This window comes from Lates calcarifer, linkage group LG12 (genome assembly GCF_001640805.2).
Source record: "Lates calcarifer isolate ASB-BC8 linkage group LG12, TLL_Latcal_v3, whole genome shotgun sequence".
Lineage (NCBI taxonomy): Eukaryota > Metazoa > Chordata > Actinopteri > Centropomidae > Lates > Lates calcarifer.
Genome location: NC_066844.1, coordinates 23,074,930 through 23,091,908, shown reverse-complemented (window position 1 = coordinate 23,091,908; position 16,979 = coordinate 23,074,930). Strand labels below are relative to the sequence as shown.

At 40.6% G+C, this 16,979-nt stretch overlaps 2 protein-coding genes across 2 annotated transcripts; both read right to left on the bottom strand.

Annotated features, from left to right (window-relative positions):
• Positions 1-3,634: 3,634 nt before the first annotated feature.
• nbl1 (NBL1, DAN family BMP antagonist) lies at positions 3,635-9,206 on the bottom strand. Its single transcript, XM_018681369.2, is given in 5 exon segments — positions 3,635-4,228; positions 4,230-4,268; positions 5,836-5,947; positions 7,099-7,279; positions 8,710-9,206. Coding segments are annotated over 4 exon segments (567 nt in total). The 5' UTR covers positions 7,272-7,279; positions 8,710-9,206; the 3' UTR covers positions 3,635-3,985.
• Positions 9,207-11,606: 2,400 nt separating this feature from the next.
• Positions 11,607-16,150, bottom strand: LOC108886484 (MICOS complex subunit Mic10). Its single transcript, XM_018681368.2, has 4 exons — positions 16,025-16,150; positions 12,065-12,112; positions 11,881-11,990; positions 11,607-11,789 (listed from the first exon to the last, which is right to left on the bottom strand). Exons 1-4 carry the CDS (start codon positions 16,083-16,085, stop codon positions 11,781-11,783), a joined length of 228 nt encoding a protein of 75 aa, XP_018536884.1. The 5' UTR covers positions 16,086-16,150; the 3' UTR covers positions 11,607-11,780.
• Positions 16,151-16,979: the final 829 nt, after the last annotated feature.

Below are 16,979 nucleotides of genomic sequence, written 5' to 3'. Positions count from 1 at the left end.
TGCGCGCTCGCGCGGACGCAGAACAGTTCGATTTCCAACGTAAACAAACAAACAATAAACGGCGTTATTTTAAACCAGAAATAACTTTAGATTCAAATTTCAACGGAACACACACCCTCCCATAAATTAAGAACAACATAATGTGAAAAATAAACATGCATATGTATAAATATACAACAACAGTTACACTTTACTGCTGTACATTTTCCCTTTATAAAGCGTTTATAAGTTTAAATCTTCCTCCAGTTTGACACCACCTTCGTCCTTTAGATAGTTCTTTACCACATCAATTCACTTTCTGTGAAGGAGCTTCAGAAAATATGGTCCAAAATCTATTTATTAACAACCTATTAAACATTTACAGCCGCAGACATGATGGATTGATGTAAAAACCGCTTAAATGACCCATTAACATTCATGCATTTACTTCAAAGTTGATGGCTTACGATAGTTATTAATACACAGTGAAATGTTTTGACAGTAGGCCCTGCAGTGGGTATCAGGCTGTGCCTTCATTAATCTGTTGTGCCCTGTCTGTGGCAGGTGACAACCCTCTTTAACCCTGACCTAATGTACTGGGAAATGTAAAATGAGCTGTTTTGCACCCAAGCAAACAATATGAGAAACCAGTGAGCACACATTGATTGCAGACATTTAGAATTGCATTAAATACTGTATCAAATTGATCACCAGCCAGACTGAGTTCTCACAACTTGGCAACCAAAACATTGTTAAAAAAAATACATTATAACTGATACAGAGTGATGCAGGCTGAGGGAAAAACATGACTCAGACATGAGTGGAGAAACAGAATGACTTTGCCCCCATTCACAACGCATGAGAACACCACCCATGGGAGATTTTGTTAGTCCACCACCATCATCTAAACACCAAATGAATGAATATGCCTTTGGAGAATAGTAATTCATCCCTTCAGTAGAATCAGTGCTGCTCAGCACCCTTTCCTTTAATTTGTCACCCAAGCACCAGTAGGCTGAATGCTGTATCAGTGAGCCATTAGTTACAACTCATAAACCCCCAATAAAACTGTGCCGTTTCACTGAACGATTGTAGAACTTCCTAAAATGCAAATCTCTGGACCAGTGAGAAAGTGCTTTCAGTAGTTTTAGAGCTGGCAGTGGACAGATTCCTAGCATCTGGCACCTAATAGAGCAACTTAACAGCAACTGAAAAGTTTGTCTCACTTTGCTGCAGTGTTATAGACGTGTACTCCTGGGCGTGGTCAGTACACATCATCATCAATCTGACATGGCAGAGAATAATTGCATTTTAAATCACTCTCTAACAGCAATAGCTTATTAAGGATAGATAATCAGATAAACTCCCAAGAAAATTACATTAGGAAGCACTTCAATTCACAGAGGTCACACATACTGTAAAGAATGGACAGTTGTACATCAGAGAACAAGTTAAAATATGACAGTACACTGTGATATGTTCAGAAATGTCCCTGCGAGTTTCTCCCCCTGCAGTCCGCCTCTCACAAGCCTCAGAGCACTGTCAGCTGTGCGGCGGTGAGATAAGAACATGATCGATTTGTTTTGCAGCACGGATAGACAGTCAACCTTTCTCTGTTCAAATTTAATTACACAGAACAAGAGGAAAAAAGATGGGAGGATATGGGACAGAGCTGACGAGAAATGGAAAAAAAGATATTGTCGGGACATAGAGAGAGAAAGATGAGGGAATGATTGATGCAGGGGAGGAGGAGGGAAGCTGTGTAGAGTCTGAGGGGGAAGTTGTTTGGTTTGTTGTCTGGTTTTGAGAAGTTGAGAGGAGTTAGGAGGTGAGCAGTAAATGTAACTGTCCTAGATCCTGTAACATCTGCTGACATCTGCTGGGCTGTCTATGAACTATTTAAACTAAAGGTAACACACACACATACACATATTTTTTGGCAGTCACTTCCTCAGTAATGTCCTCCAGCATCTCTCTCTTTTTTTATTACGCTCTGTTTGTTTTGTGTAAAATTCACTTCCCTTAACCCGGCAGAGCATGAACTGAACATGTTCCCTTTGTTTTCCTTTTAAGACCATCATCAAGCTTTGTGTGTGTGTGCATGTCCACCTCTAATTCTGTCACTCTCTGCCTCGGGCTGCGAACGAGATCGTTCAACATCCATTTACTGAACAGCATCCTGCTGGTTGCCATGGTAATTCATCTTAGTCCAGTGGCACTTCAGGTCAACAAGTAGCACATGGAGACCAACTATGAACCCTGTTAACAGGAGATCTATCTATCTATCTATCACTAACTACACCCTTACTGGAAATTAGGTGATTGTAATTTAACATTAAATAAAGTGAAAGCACAGATTTCCATGTTAGAAAAAGCTTCTCTTACACTATACTACAAATATTAGTTCACTATTCACTTCTTATTAGAAACTTTTTTCTTCATGTCTTCGATTGTTTGCTCGGCTGGTTGCAGATTTTCACATTTTTTGCCTTGTTCAGCTGAGCTGCTGCAACCTGACCAAGAGACTGTGTTATTTTAGCAGTTAACTGAATTAGCTAATTAGACGTGCAACCATTGAACACTGTTTTTATTTTCTGTAAAATTGGAAACAAACTACATACCTCCTTCCAGAAGTTATTAGGAAATATATTGGAAACTACAGACCCGTAAAGTAAAATGTTGCCAAGATAATTGTTTCATTGTGAACATCCTGTTGTAAAGACTCAACATTGGCCACATTCATTTTAGAGCCAATTACTGTCCCATTTTTGAACCTTAATTAAGAGAACTGGATCTCTTAAATTCTTCCACCAGTGCTCTGTAGTGTACTTTTTAATTCTGAATAAACACTGGACTTCAAAGGATCAGTTCACATTGTTGAAGTTTATCTTAATACAGTGCCACATCCTGAGTTACTGGTTGTTGTTATAGTTGTTATAGTTCCTCCAGCGTTTGAAACAGGAGATCAGCAGTCTGTGTTTGCCAAATCATGTGGCTATCCTCCAAAGTTAAGTACTAAAAAAACTTTTGTATGATGCCACTTGATATTAACATCACCTGGACTTTAAAATGCATTCGTATCCAGAGTGTGGAATATGGATCATCTCACTGCCAGTGTGAGCAGCAGGAACAATTACAGTCAGTATCTCCTCTAATGTACAAATTAGCATATGAGTGTTGGTTCAAGACTGTATTATTTTAAAGGAGACAAATCCTGATTTAAATGGACAAACAAGAGGAAGCATCTGGCTAAAACTTTCTCTGTAGCATCTCATTAAACTCTCTGGCTCTGTGACATCAGATTCAGGCCAGTGAAGCAGCGAACAGCAGCGTCTCATCCCATCATGCAGCTCTTCCTGCGCTCCAGAGAGTGGCACCAACATCTATTAAATGTTTGTCAGTGACTGGAGTTTTGCCGATAGTAGGAAACAAGAACCATGTGACATGGCCCAGATTCACACAGCAGCCACACGATCATAAAGACACAGCTTCATTTTTAGAAATAGCGACAGGAAGCTGTGGGTATTTCTTTGGTTTGATGCCAAAGAAAAAAAAGAAAAGAAAGAAAACAAAGTGTGTCCAGATGCGTTTCTTGTGATACTCAACAGAAAACAGCAAACTAGCACTTTTGTAAATACAAAATACACAAAGGGAGTTATAACAATAACAGAATTTATTGCATTCAAAGCAGATTAAAAGTAATGAGACTCAGCTCATTAACAGACTATAGTTGTGTCTGGATGGACACATATGCATGTGTTAATTAGAAAACAAAGAGTGCACAGGCTGCTGTGTGAGTTTATATACAAGAGTGACTTTGCGTATGTATGTGTGTGTGTGTGTGTGTGTGTGTGTGTGTGTGCCTTTAGAGAAACTTTTTAACACAAAGTGAAGTCTTATTTTGAAAGTGCCTTTACATTATTACTACAGACTGGTACAAACAACGCAGTGTGAAGGAGAGTAGAGAGGTCGGAGGAGATGAGCAGAGTGACAGACGGAGTCAGACCTACCCTCCATCCGATGTGTGTGGCAGTGTGTGGTGGTCTGTGTGTGGGTGAGCATGCTTATTAGAGTGTGTGTCTGAGTGAGGCAGAGGGTGAGACTGGGCCCCGCTCAGGGTGTCGGATAAAGACGGAGTGTCAATGCCATTGTCTGCTGGATACAGCTGCATCACCGCCCCCTCCTGGGCGCCTTCCTTACTGCAGGACTGGCAGCTGCAATGGAAGATCCTCTCCACCAGCTTATCCACATCGAGGAGAGTCTTCACTGCCGGGGCACTCCAGGGTCACCTGTAGACACACATAAACACACACACACACACACAGAGCTGAGCATTCCTGTTTCATATCTACAGGTACTGAGCTGTAGTTTACTTGAACAGGAACTCAACTTTGTTGCTCTTGGTCTTGATCTCCCACTTTCTTTAAACACGGATGGGAGCAGTGTCTCTACTTTGGGCTTCATCTGCTGATGTTTTACATATTTATTTTTTAATACACCAATTTTCCCTTATTCTTTTTCTAAATATTTATATTTTATATCATTCTTAATGTCCTTGACTATCGATTGTTGCAGTTCATTGTCATCACTGTATTCCTGTAACCTGTGCGTCTAAAGCCTAGCTACAAAATTTCCTTTGGGATTAAAAAAACCCAGAAAAGTATGAAGTATGTGGTGAATCCTTCACAGTTTCTTTCCTGCTTTATAAAACAACATAAATAAAACAAATTAAAACACTATGCTAAAGCTATAAGAAAACATTATTTTCTTAAATTAAATAACATTCTGAAAAAAATAAATAAATCAGTGGCTCTGTAAATAAGAAGAACTAGTGGAGTATGTTGTTTATATATTATTATGGTTGTTACCTTATTTTATTTGGTGATTTATATATTATAAATGTACGTACTTGTGTTCAGTTAGTATCTCATGGTGTATTCAGTGATTGAATTTTCTTTCGACCTCTTCTTCTGGGGAAATATTATTTTTATATGTACATTCTGCTACATGAGTGTAGATTGATGTGTGTTTTAGCGCCACCTGCCATCATATTCCTAATTTTGTTAGAGTGTTTTATTATCACACTAAGTGGATAAAAAGAATACAAAGGAAAAACAGATAATTTACAGCCTCCTCCCTCTGTAAATCTCTGTGTTGCACAAGCTCAGCCGGCTCTCCAGACCTCACGCAACTTCCCCTGTTTCCACTGAAAAATGATCATTCAGCAGTTTTATCAAGATCTGCCACAAGTGCCAAAACAGCATGGAGCAGTATCCTCTTTCATGAGAGCTGACTGTTTAGTTTCAAACTCAATTTTGTATAAAGTCCTGCAACAACAATCTTTACCAGGGACAGAAACATCCATTTCCAAATGATTAGAAGTAAGGTGAGACTGTAAATGCACTTTCTTCAGCCTTTCTCATGCAACAAAAATAGTGAGAAAATTCATTAATCTATCAGGTAACAGCTACACGGTCCAAGAGATACAATATTTTCCAGTGAAACATGAGGTGACCTCACCTGTGGTCCCACCCGCCTAGCCTACCTGGCAGCTCTCCAAACTACATACACCTCACCACAAAGCCTTTGTTATCACAGGACTGGAATCCTTCTGGCTAAAAGGGACAATGAACTTTAGAGGAACATATAAAGCAGGCTTCAGTTCACAGAGAACCAGAGAAAATGTGACAGAAATCTATTAAACTAACTCCATTTTTTTCCTCTGTTTTTTATTTGGTCATGAACAGTGCATGCTTGCCATCTTTCATGCTGGAAACTTGTGGTTTGTGTGTGAGTTTGACAAGCCAGTGTTGGTGTATGTGCTTGCTACATGAGCTAATGTGCAATAACTCTTACCACTTCCCACTGTGTCTGGGCAGGCATGCAGGAGTCACAGTGCACCAGAGACTCGGTCGACTGTGGGAATGTGTTGGGGACACTGTAGCTGAAACACTGGCCCAGACAAGCTCTGCAGCAAGGAAGAGAGAGTGCATTATTTTCATTGTGCCTGCAGACACGGCATGCCTCATTCAGCCACACAGCCAGGAGCACTCATGTCTGTGTAAACAAGAGCTGCAGGAAAAAAACACTTAGTCTGAAATACGAACTGATTTACCAAGTCTGAGGATGCCTCGGGCCAAACACACAATCACAAAATGGAGACCTGTTAGTCATAAACGTTAGGTGAATCACAGGTCTCCAACTCCTGATTAAAAATGATATCCATGATAGATATGATGAGAATGTGTGCTCTTCCCCCTGCGTTAGACATCGTTCCCATGTCTAAAGAGTAACAGCTCCAGTAGAAACCAAATGGCTCAGGGCTGGGTGCCACAGACAGGATAGAGAAGTCAGAGAAAACTGAGATACAGACAAACACATTGTTGGTTTTGGTCTTTTTGCAACAATATGAGTATTACCAGTCTTATCCTGTCATATCAATGCCTGTAGTTTTCCTTCTATGATTATTTGGATGTCTGAGTGCGGTTTTCCATCCATGCAGGCAGCCAATGATGACATTAGTTTGGAGACTGATGCATGAAAATCAGAGGTGAAACCTGCTCTGTATAGTGTAGTGTATTTGTTTATTATTGATTCATACTTTTTATGTTTTAGTGCACACACACAAACGTATAATGGGTGGATCAGTGATTTCGTCTTGTCTCTGCAAGTTTTCATGCTTAATAATAACATTAATGATTCATTTGTGCGGCACTTTCCACTGCAGAGAGACAGCAAGAAAAGACGATGACAGATATGTAAACAACAGCAAACAATGCAGCATAATAGACGGTTCAAAAACAATCAAGCACAAAGTAAAAACAAGTTGTGGCAGTAAGACAACAGAGCTGTGTTATTCAGATGGGTAAGTCTAGCTGTCAGACAGGAAGGTAAATCTCTATAAATACATTTTAAGACAGGATTTAAAAGCTGAGACAGTGTCATCACGCTGAATACAAACTGAAGACAAGCCAACCCCCCGCCTGCCCTACAAACTGAATTGAATCACAGAGAATGCAACTTATTGACATCTAGACATTTCCGCATTATTCCCCCTTTTTCAGCTGCACTGAGAGATTGTCAGACAGAGAGAGAGACAGAGAGGGCCTTCATCCTGACCTGTTTTGAATAGAGCGAGGCTGACATCCCGTGTGCCCGACTATCTGTGTGATGTTCTTGGCTTCACACCAGGCGCTCTTGTCAGGGAACAGTGCCAGGCGGTTGATGTGTGCAGGCGGTGCCGCTGAATACAGTGCAAACAGTGCGCAGCAAATCTGAATCCTCTGCCACATGACTGCACCTAAAGGGGCAGAAAACCACAGCATGTTACCGCTCTGTTAACTTGTTCGAGACAAAAACACACACCCAAAAGAAGCACTGACAAGAGCATGTAGAGTCTCTACATGTCCTCTGATGTCTACTGCTCACATATCGCCTGGTTTCTACAGATAAAGTGGAATATGAACTTTGCATACCCCTGCTGATGTGGATTGACAACTTCCTGGTGATTAGCAGCTTGAAACCCAGAGGTCCAAGTGCTTCATATTTTATCCAGTTATCAGGCTGGGCTCATTTGAACGATTAAAAGAGACAGCTTCTTAATTGCTGCAGAGAGAGCATTATACTGGGTTCATATTGTCCCAAAAGAGACAATATAAGATGGGGGAGGGAGACAAATGTCTGCTCTATACCACCTGACTGTAATACCACAACTTTCCTGTGCTCTCTTTCTCTCTCCTCTTTAAAAATGCCTCAACCAGTCACGTCATTTACAACCTACTAAATCGTTTTCTCCTGCTGCTTATAAAAATGTGGCCAGTGGTCACCCAGGTTGACTTCTTTACAGACTTTTCAGCACTTCCATATGTCTCTGATACCAGTAACCTGACGTTGAGAACCAACAGAGCCATCCCTGGCTATAATGAAGATTTAAAACATGAAGGGATTGCTGCGGTGTACTGCTGTGAGGGGGGATGGACTTGGTTTAATAAAAATCTATCCGATTTTTCTTTTCTTTTCTTCCTTTCTTTTGGACAGACTTCAAGAGTCTAGGCTTAGATTTTGTTTACAGTGATGAAAACTGTAAGTAGGCTCTGTTAACTGTCCTTAAATGCAGCATGCTCTAAAGACTGAACGAGAAGTTACTGTTTCAAATACAGTAGCAGCATGCCACGACTAAAACTATTTAAAAAAATAAAATTAAAAAGTCATTTTGGCGTTTAACATAATTCAGCCTATTAAATCTTAATTTGACAACTTTAAAATGTTATTTGGCTTTTATTATTATTGATACGATTCAATTTGAACAGTTGTAGAGGATCAGTTTCCAGTAACGTAACGTTACAGTTCACGTTAACTTCAGTTATTACTCTCGAGTTAACGGCTTAGACAGGCTACAGAAATGTCAATAAATCTTCTATTTCTGGCTTTTCCATTTTTATTCATCACATTAACCACTTCTTCTCAAACATATACTTTATGCAAATATGATTTCCTTTCTTTTTCACAAACAAAACGAGTTAACGTTTCTTCGGACGTGAGAAAATTTTCAACCGTCATTTTTAACAAGTGTAACGTCGGCTAGCTAACTGACTGAGGAAAAGAACATGTTGAACGGCAGCTATCGGGGGGTGATAAGCTAGCAAGTACTAATAACGTTACTTTTCAAACAAGTAATGAGGTATTATCCGAGTAACGAGCCCCCACAGTGGTCGTAGATGAGACACTTACTGTACCACCGCTCACCGACCCCCTGGGAACAGCCAGTTGAGCACTGCGCAACGTCCCGCTGAGCTGAGCCCCCTCACCGAAACCTGGATGTGTGGGGCTCCTAAAACCAGAGGATGCGGCTCGTCGTCGGATATTAACCGTGCTCTGATAATTAAAGGAAAATGTGAGCCCTTGGTGAGCGGCTCAGTCTGTCATAAAACAGTTACATCATCCGGAAAGAAAAAGAACCGTCCGTCCGTCCACGGGGAAGGAGAGGATGGGGAGATGGGTTCGGTTACGAGCGCTATCTCATCTCCGAGTCCATCAGCTCAAACCGTCCCTCCCCTTTGTTCGCTTCCCAGTCCAGTGTTAAATTCCCATGTAAGTCCGCTGAAAAACACTTTCCAAGTTGTTGTCTTTTGTTGTAAAACTCTGAAGCAGAGGTTAGGCGCGGTTGAGACCTCAGACAGGGGTCCTGCTGTGCCGTTTCTGGACGAAAGAAAACGGGGAGGGAGGGAAAGAATTGGGAAGGTTTCAAATGTTTCCCTAAGTAGGAGCGAGGCGAGACCGCAGATCAGATTTACTGGACAAGTATGCAAATATAACAAGATTACACAAATAGGGCATGCGTTAACTTTTGCAGATGCATCTGGTGCTGCTTTAGAAACATATGTTTTTAGATTTAAAAATTGAAACATAATAAAATCAGTATAATAACACAGTACAACTGGAAAACAGATGTGAATCACTGCTCTGATCCACACTTTTCTCTGAACAGGCACATCAAAAGCACCTTTAGTAAGATGAAATAATATGAATAGCAGGTTACTTAACCATATGCTCATGACAAGTTGATTTAATTAAGGCCCCTCAATATTTGGAGAGAAATCACTGACACAATCATGAGCACATGAGCTGATCAAAGCCAATATGTTCCCTGGTTTTGCAGACCTGTGAGTCTACTCTGTTTAAATGTTATTTAAATAGGAATACAGGGATTGAACCTACATTTCTGGAATGACGTCCAGATCAGCTACTGATAAATGTATTTTCTTTCTATAGAAGTCAGTGGAGAGGGAAACAAGGAAAATAGACAGTACACAAGTAAAATGTTATTAAAAATTGTTGTTAAAATTACAGTACATTACAGTTACTTTACAAATCAAGATTTTAAATCAGAATACTTTTTACTTTCACTGCTGATTGTGACTGCTCTCTGTGCTACCAAGTCTTAATACTACATGTAGATGCAATCTACTGATGAGCAGTTTGACAGCAGTGCATCACATTTCATGAGTTATGTTAGACATTATCTGCAAAAAAAAAGTATTAAGTAAAGCTTTAAACATGCTATAGAGGAGCAATCCATCTGAAAATTACACAGTTACACACAATGAAAGGTTCACTAAATCAGCTTATTTAGATTCCTTCTCTAGAAGCATCAGTCTCATTTGAGGCTTTTTAAGGTAACATCAGCAACATCAACAGCAGCTCCAGCTTGCAGTCATGCAGCAGCACACACGGCATGTCTGGTCTTATAGTTCATGCCAGACATTCACCAGCACTGACTAAACAGTTTTTACCCATTAGACGATCAAATGTGATTAGATAGCATTATTAGATCAGTAATTATGATTCATCATGGAGAATTTTTCAGACAGGCGCAGACAGGTATAGCCGATGGGTTTGGCTGTCCTGTTGCACCTCGGCTGTGTGACCAGTCCCCCCTCACCCTCCCACACACACATACATCCCATTCCTGCACTTCATCCTACCAGGGCACCCTTACTCACAGGTGTTCAGCCTGGCTTGTGTCCATAAGCACCCCTATCATTTTTCACGCTTCGCTAGCAAACAAATATTTTAATGGACAGGGGACGAGAGACATGGCTTAATTTCTGACAGGGTTACTCTGTGTCTGATGCATTGCAGCACACCACTGCAGAAGAAACAGGCCTTTGAAAACACTGGAATGAGTTTAATTCTATTGTGCGGAGGAATGCATGTGCTTACATTGCTTGGAAAACTGTTAACTGTGATTGGGGGGGGGGGGGCAGAGAGAGAGAGAGGGAGTGAGTGTGTGTGTGTGTGTGTGTGCATGCGTGCGTGCAGCAGTGTTTTCTTTGATAAGAAAGTGTACAACACGTGTTATGTTCAGATGTGCAAAGTGCAGAACTCACCTGTTAGTAATAACACCGAGCTCCAGTCCAGAAATGGCATTCCTCTGCATTCCACAGATTCTGCTTCACCAGGGGGCTGGATAAACGTGTGAGCATGCACACGCTCACACAAACAATCCCTCTTCTCTCCCAGCAGACCCATGCAACCACACATAAGCGATCAATCACACTCAAGACAAACTTGCCGAACGGACGAGCCAACAAATACACGGGAGATTCCTCCTGATATGAGGACATGTGGTTTTTAAGCTTGGAGTGACGAGGACAGCCACAGTCACAGAAACCACTCCTGTCCAGCTCACGCAACTTAAGCAGGCCTACAAAGCACGGTGTACTGGATTTGGTCTACATAAGAGAAGACCAGACTGGTTTGCTTTCCTCTCTCAATAACAGAGAGGGATCTAAATTCAAGGAAAACTAAATCTGTAAGTAGGTAAACTGGTTGTTCATGTCACACAAGCGTATACAAACACAGCTTTCTTTCTTTCAAAGTCTCTTTCAACACCAATGTTATTCCTCTACTGACTGCACTTTCTTTATTCCATCATTCTGTGCAACTTTTCATCCTCCCACTCTCTAACAGGGCTGCAGATGCTGAACCTGGCCCTCATTCCAAAACAGCAGGAGCCCAAGTCTCCCAGCTCATTAACACACAAAATTACCTCCCACCCCCAAAACCACATTTCATTCTTCTCAAACATGCACACAGAAAAACGGAGAGAGAGAGAACGACAGAGAGAGTTTTTCCATAATGACTTTATTAAATATACATTCACTGCCCTTTGATAAGCACAGCCACCATGGTTAGGATGTTAGTGCCAGGACAGAAATGAGCAACAAAACCAACAAGGACACAACACAAAAAACAGATGAGTAGCTCCTCGGCAAATCCTTGTCATCTTTAGTCCTTCATTACTGGTCCTGAGGAATGACACACAGGCACACAGGAATCATGACGCGTTGGTGTGTCATAAACCTCCAACAAACAACTCATCTCACCCTCTGTGCTCACCTTAACCATGTGCCCATGAATCAGGTACGGTGACCTGAAGTCATGCTGACAGTTGGCGTATCCCATTCCCAGTCCAAAACCTGAACCCAGTGAGACGGGCCATGTGCGACCTAGGGGGAGAGTAACAAAGCATCTGTACATGACATTTTAAAGTTTAACTTAAACTTTTGCTACTTTAACTTACGTTTAAAGAGGAGGACGGAGAACACAATGCCCACACCTAGGCCAGTTACTGCAAAGAGGAAGAGAAAAATTAAAACAAACATCTTAATGACTCGACTTTAATACCAAGGTAATGTGATCACGTCTGAATCAGTATAAAAACTGGCTGGCATAGATGTAAATCTGTTGTAATGAGGTCTGCAGGGGGGTGGGGGTAGGGGGCTATTATGTTTGATGCAAGAGTTGGTAAATAGCACAAGTTCACAAGACGTTGGTCATTAGAAAAAGAGGGGGAGAGAAAAAGCAGCAAGAGCTCAAACGTCCAAGAAAGAAAGAAAACAGTAAAAGGGGGTGCGAGAGAGGGGGGAGCTGAGTTAAAAGGAGCCAGGACAGTGTCCATGACGCAGAGGGCAGGAGAGGTGATGGGTCAAAGAGCACACACACATGCAGGTAAGTGTATTATCACGGTGTGGTGAAGTAAAAAGGTTAAGTCAGTGGCACAGGAGTTGGCGAGGGTTGTTAGAAGTTGCTCAGACCTAGAGTGGGATCTCGAGGAGGAATGTGTTTGTGCGCTTAACTTCACCTCGCTGCAGGCCACACCACACCCAACAGCAGGCCAGCCAGCACAGAAAACACATAAAAACAGCCATTTGGGCCCCTCCGACTCTTAATTGGATTCAGAGAGCTATGCAGCATGACCGATCTGCCTGAACCAGAACCCTCAGACTGTTCCCTGTTACACAACTTACAAATGTCAGACAAGACCACAAAAAGCTCCCGCACATCCTCATTATCGGTGCAGATCAACAAAAAATCTCTGTCCTCTCTGTGTCCATGTCAAGAAAAGATCTAGTTAAATTTACAGGCTCTGTCTTTCTTTGCTCTTCAGCCAGAGCATTTTTGAAACCTCTGATTTTCCACTGACAGTAATACAGTAAAAGCATTGGCAGAATATGAGGGCAGATCAACATCTCATTCTGGCGTTCTTTCTCTTTGTCTGGACATCTCTAAGGGGGATGGATTATAAGAAAAACATTTGTGCTGGTGAGGAATGAAATGTATAACCCACAGGCCTGAGAATACGCAGTTAAGTTTTGTCAGCAAATAAAGTCCAGAGCTGGTTAATTATGCTGTTATTTATTTCTTCATTACTTTGATTATTTTCTGCAAAAGGCATCAATAAGAAGGTCACTCTCAATCATTGTGATTAATTAAAATATACAGTAACTCTGGAAATGTTTTTTGTTTTAAATTTAATTTTTAAAATGACTGCGACAGCACATTACTTCATAGAACTGTGTTTGAAGAGGTCACTGTTTAGGGTTTGCTCAGCTTTAATGACAGAAATAATCTTATCAAACATAACTGCCTGATTTTGTACAGATAGCAACATCGTCGGTTGACCTCTTTGGTCCACACTAAAACCTCTAAACCACTAAACCACCACATTTTGTACAGATTCAGACTTCAGATTCCCTTATTTTTACTCTAGCACCAAAAGGAGGTAGATATTTGTGTTCTTTAGTGAAATGTTTCACCAACTGTCCCCCTCAGGATAATGATTCCTCATATGGCAACAACATCAGGTAAAATTTTGAATTTGCGCAGCACTTTTGGATATGACTATGTACCTGTAAAACTAAAATTTACATCAGCCTCAGCTAAACTTTGTGTTTATTGCTAAATGGATAACATTAGCATGCTAACATGCTATGAACATTAAACCTGCTATATGTGAGCATGTTAGCATACTGATGTTAGCATTTAGCTCAAAGCACCACCGTGCCAAAGTACAAATTCACATAGACGCCAACACGGCTGCAGCTCTTCATCTTCTTAATACATAAGAAGACATACATATGGATACAACAGTGCATTTTATTTAGTGTTAACATTCAGCCATTTTCACCAGTATTAGCTGAAACAAATAAGACGGCAGTGAACTGTGTTTCTGGTCTGTTTCACTCTAGTATTATTTACCAGTTCCTCAATTTAAATACCATGTGTCCCATAAACACTGTTTTTTCCTGTTCTGAAGAGGATGTAGCTGTTTGTCTCCCTCTGTAGCATCAATCCACATGCAACTGCTTTCTTGTTCTCTTTACTAAAAGACGTTGGATTTGACTTCTCTCATGGTCTCTTCACTTTCATCACTGACCACTTGGCTACTAAAACCCTGAGCTTCCTTCGTAAGTGGGCTAGAGGAGTCATTAACACACTGCTACACAAAACAGGCTAAGGGTTATATTCCTGAATTATCAGAATAAAAAAACCTTTTTAAACAACCCCCCGAGCATAATTTACACTGCAGAGTTTCTCTGGCTACCAGAGAGACATTGGCACAGCTGGCAGTTTGCTACACTGAGCTCAAAGAAATGCCACAATGCAGATGTTTTTCCTTGCAGCAAGAAACACATTTTATTGAGCCAAAACTGATGTCATTAGTGTCTTTTGGGACTGACTGTTTGCCAGTCTAAGTATTTGAGTGCTGGACCAACACTGAACCAAAAACCACAGATAAACTAAATCTGAAAACAACACCCTGCTGAAAGACCCCATGGTGATCTGCTCAACACAGTAACACAGTGTTGTTTCATCAGCTCTGACTGGCTGAGTGACGGCCAGAGCCGATGAAGGAAACCAAAACATCTATTAATTTTAATATTATTGACTTAGAGAAAAATCCCTGTTTATGTTGTTACTTAACACATGGTTTTGGCAGTAATTTTAACCGTGTCTGCTGGGAACAGTTTAGTCCTGTGTATTGTTCTTCAGCCATGAAGAGCAGGAATATCAAATATTAGATTGTGATTAAAGTAAATGTTGTTACATGTTTGATGTTTTCAGGGTGAGGTGATTTGAAAAATGACTTGTTCTAATACTGGTCAGTTTATTCTCCTCTCTCACTACTTCACTTCCTGCTGAAAATCGGCCAAAATATCTTCAAATATAATTTTCAAATGTTGACTTAATTTGTTTAACAGAGTTGTAGGATGTTTGTCCACTTCATGCTGTGCTAATGAGTTCACTAACCAATGCCTTTGGGCAAATAATTTTGATTAAATAATGAGGAATTCATTTATATTTGGATTAAAGCCTGTGAAGCAATAGGCTGGTGTGTTGTGTTTCCACTTTCGAGTGTAACTGATGTTGGTGGTAACTGGAAAGGACTCAAAAATCAGGAACACTTAACACAAGTAGACCATCACCAGCACTGGCTCGCAGACACTGGCTTAAAGGTATTTGCTTTACGACGCTAGGAGAGACATTTTCTAATTGTTTCTTCCCTCGGTTCAGCAGTTTTTCCATAAAAATGTAGAATTTTGAACACAGTCTCTCCAGAATGGATAAATCTGCTTTTGTTTTTTAATGGTGACGGTTAAAAACATGTGTTAAGCTCTGATGTAGTCTGAGTGGAGACTGCAGCTCAGACAGCCTCATCAAAAAAGGTGTCTCTGGTAATTTGTACACCGCCTGCATGTTTGTTTTAAAGGAGCTAGGAAATTATGAACCGTTTTGCTCCCTGCTTCTATTTAATTGTAAAATATTGATTTAGGCTGCGGGTGATGTTGAGGTGGGCGAGAGATAAGACAGCCTGTACACCTGAGAAAACAAACAGTCAAACTCAAAGTAGGCAGAATAACCCTTTACGACTGTCTACACACTCCACACCTCACCACTGACTTTATTCACTCACTCCGTAGAGTCTGTTAATCAAAAAACACACACTCTGTATTTGTATTTAAAGGCTATATGGTGTCTCTTAACCAGACTTTTCATCTGACAAGTTCATTCATCCATTCAACAAGTTTACGGTTGACCTCAGTAAACTGCCCCAGACCGGTCAGACGAGTGTCCCGCAGAAAATGACCTCGACTTCAGCTTTGACCTGAACCATAGTTTATTTACCCGGTGTAAACTTCTGCATGAAGCCTAGTGACAGCGGTAAACAATTACAATGGATGCATGAAGAGACATTAACCTGTTTTCAAGGCTGTGTCGGCAAGGCACCGGTCCCATTTTCGTCCGTACTCGTCTGCCATGTTTTCTGATGTCAGGAAGCGCTACTAAGATATCGCGAGAGGAACATAAACGTGAACACCGGCCACCACCACCACCACCAAACTCCTTCATTCACTGTTTATACGTTTTTATTATGGTTTTGCTTCTCAGTTTCTTTTTTTTTTTTATTCAGCCAAAAGATTAAAATTTATCAATTGGAATGAGTGAACTTCCTGATCACTTATTAATTATATAATTATTATAGTCAGACAACAGGGTATATGAGGGTATATAACTTGATTAGTTATCAGTCATTTATACTGCATATTCCTATACACTAGATATAAATCATATGTTCTGTCCACTCCAAATTATGTTGCCATACCATTTTTCCTAACTTTTATGTTTTATTTTAAATTATAATATTTTATCACTTTTCTTGCTGCCAGTTTAGTGGTCTGTATTTGATGCATCTGACTTCATCTGACATAAGTTCCTCTTTGTTTTATAACTTCTCTATGGTTTTCACAGCTGGTAGAGATGGCCATGTTGCTTGTTTACATATGGTATATGCACAGGAAGTGATTCATGAACTCACTCAAGTGTTTCACATCAGATACTGGACAGAAAACTAAGGGTTCCCACTTAATGTTACACAGGCAGTAATAGTATCATGTGTTGAGAATATCCACAACTGGATTCAATCTCTTTCTAATAATATGTTTTGGCTGGATGATCACCTAGATGTGATACATTTTGGGAGAGAAACTGAGTTACACCATCTTAAAATCAAAAATATGTGTAGTTTTAAAAAAAACTTTTTCCATTCCTTGTCATGCTGATCGTTTTCAGGCTTGTTGCTGGATTTGTCCTCCTCTTATGAAACTCCAGCAGAGTAGATGCTGGAAGTCAAAGTGCTGCTGCCCACACACAGT

Bases quoted from the DNA above. Each gene is read 5' to 3' on its own strand.
- LOC108886484 (XM_018681368.2), bottom strand. From the start codon at position 16,085: ATGGCAGACGAGTACGGACGAAAATGGGACCGGTGCCTTGCCGACACA. The intron at 12,113-16,024 runs GTTAATGTCTCT...TCCTCTTTGCAG, and splicing joins CGACACAGCCTTGAAAACAG to TAACTGGCCTAGGTGTGGGC. The intron at 11,991-12,064 runs GTAAGTTAAAGT...CTCTCCCCCTAG, and splicing joins CTCCGTCCTCCTCTTTAAAC to GTCGCACATGGCCCGTCTCA.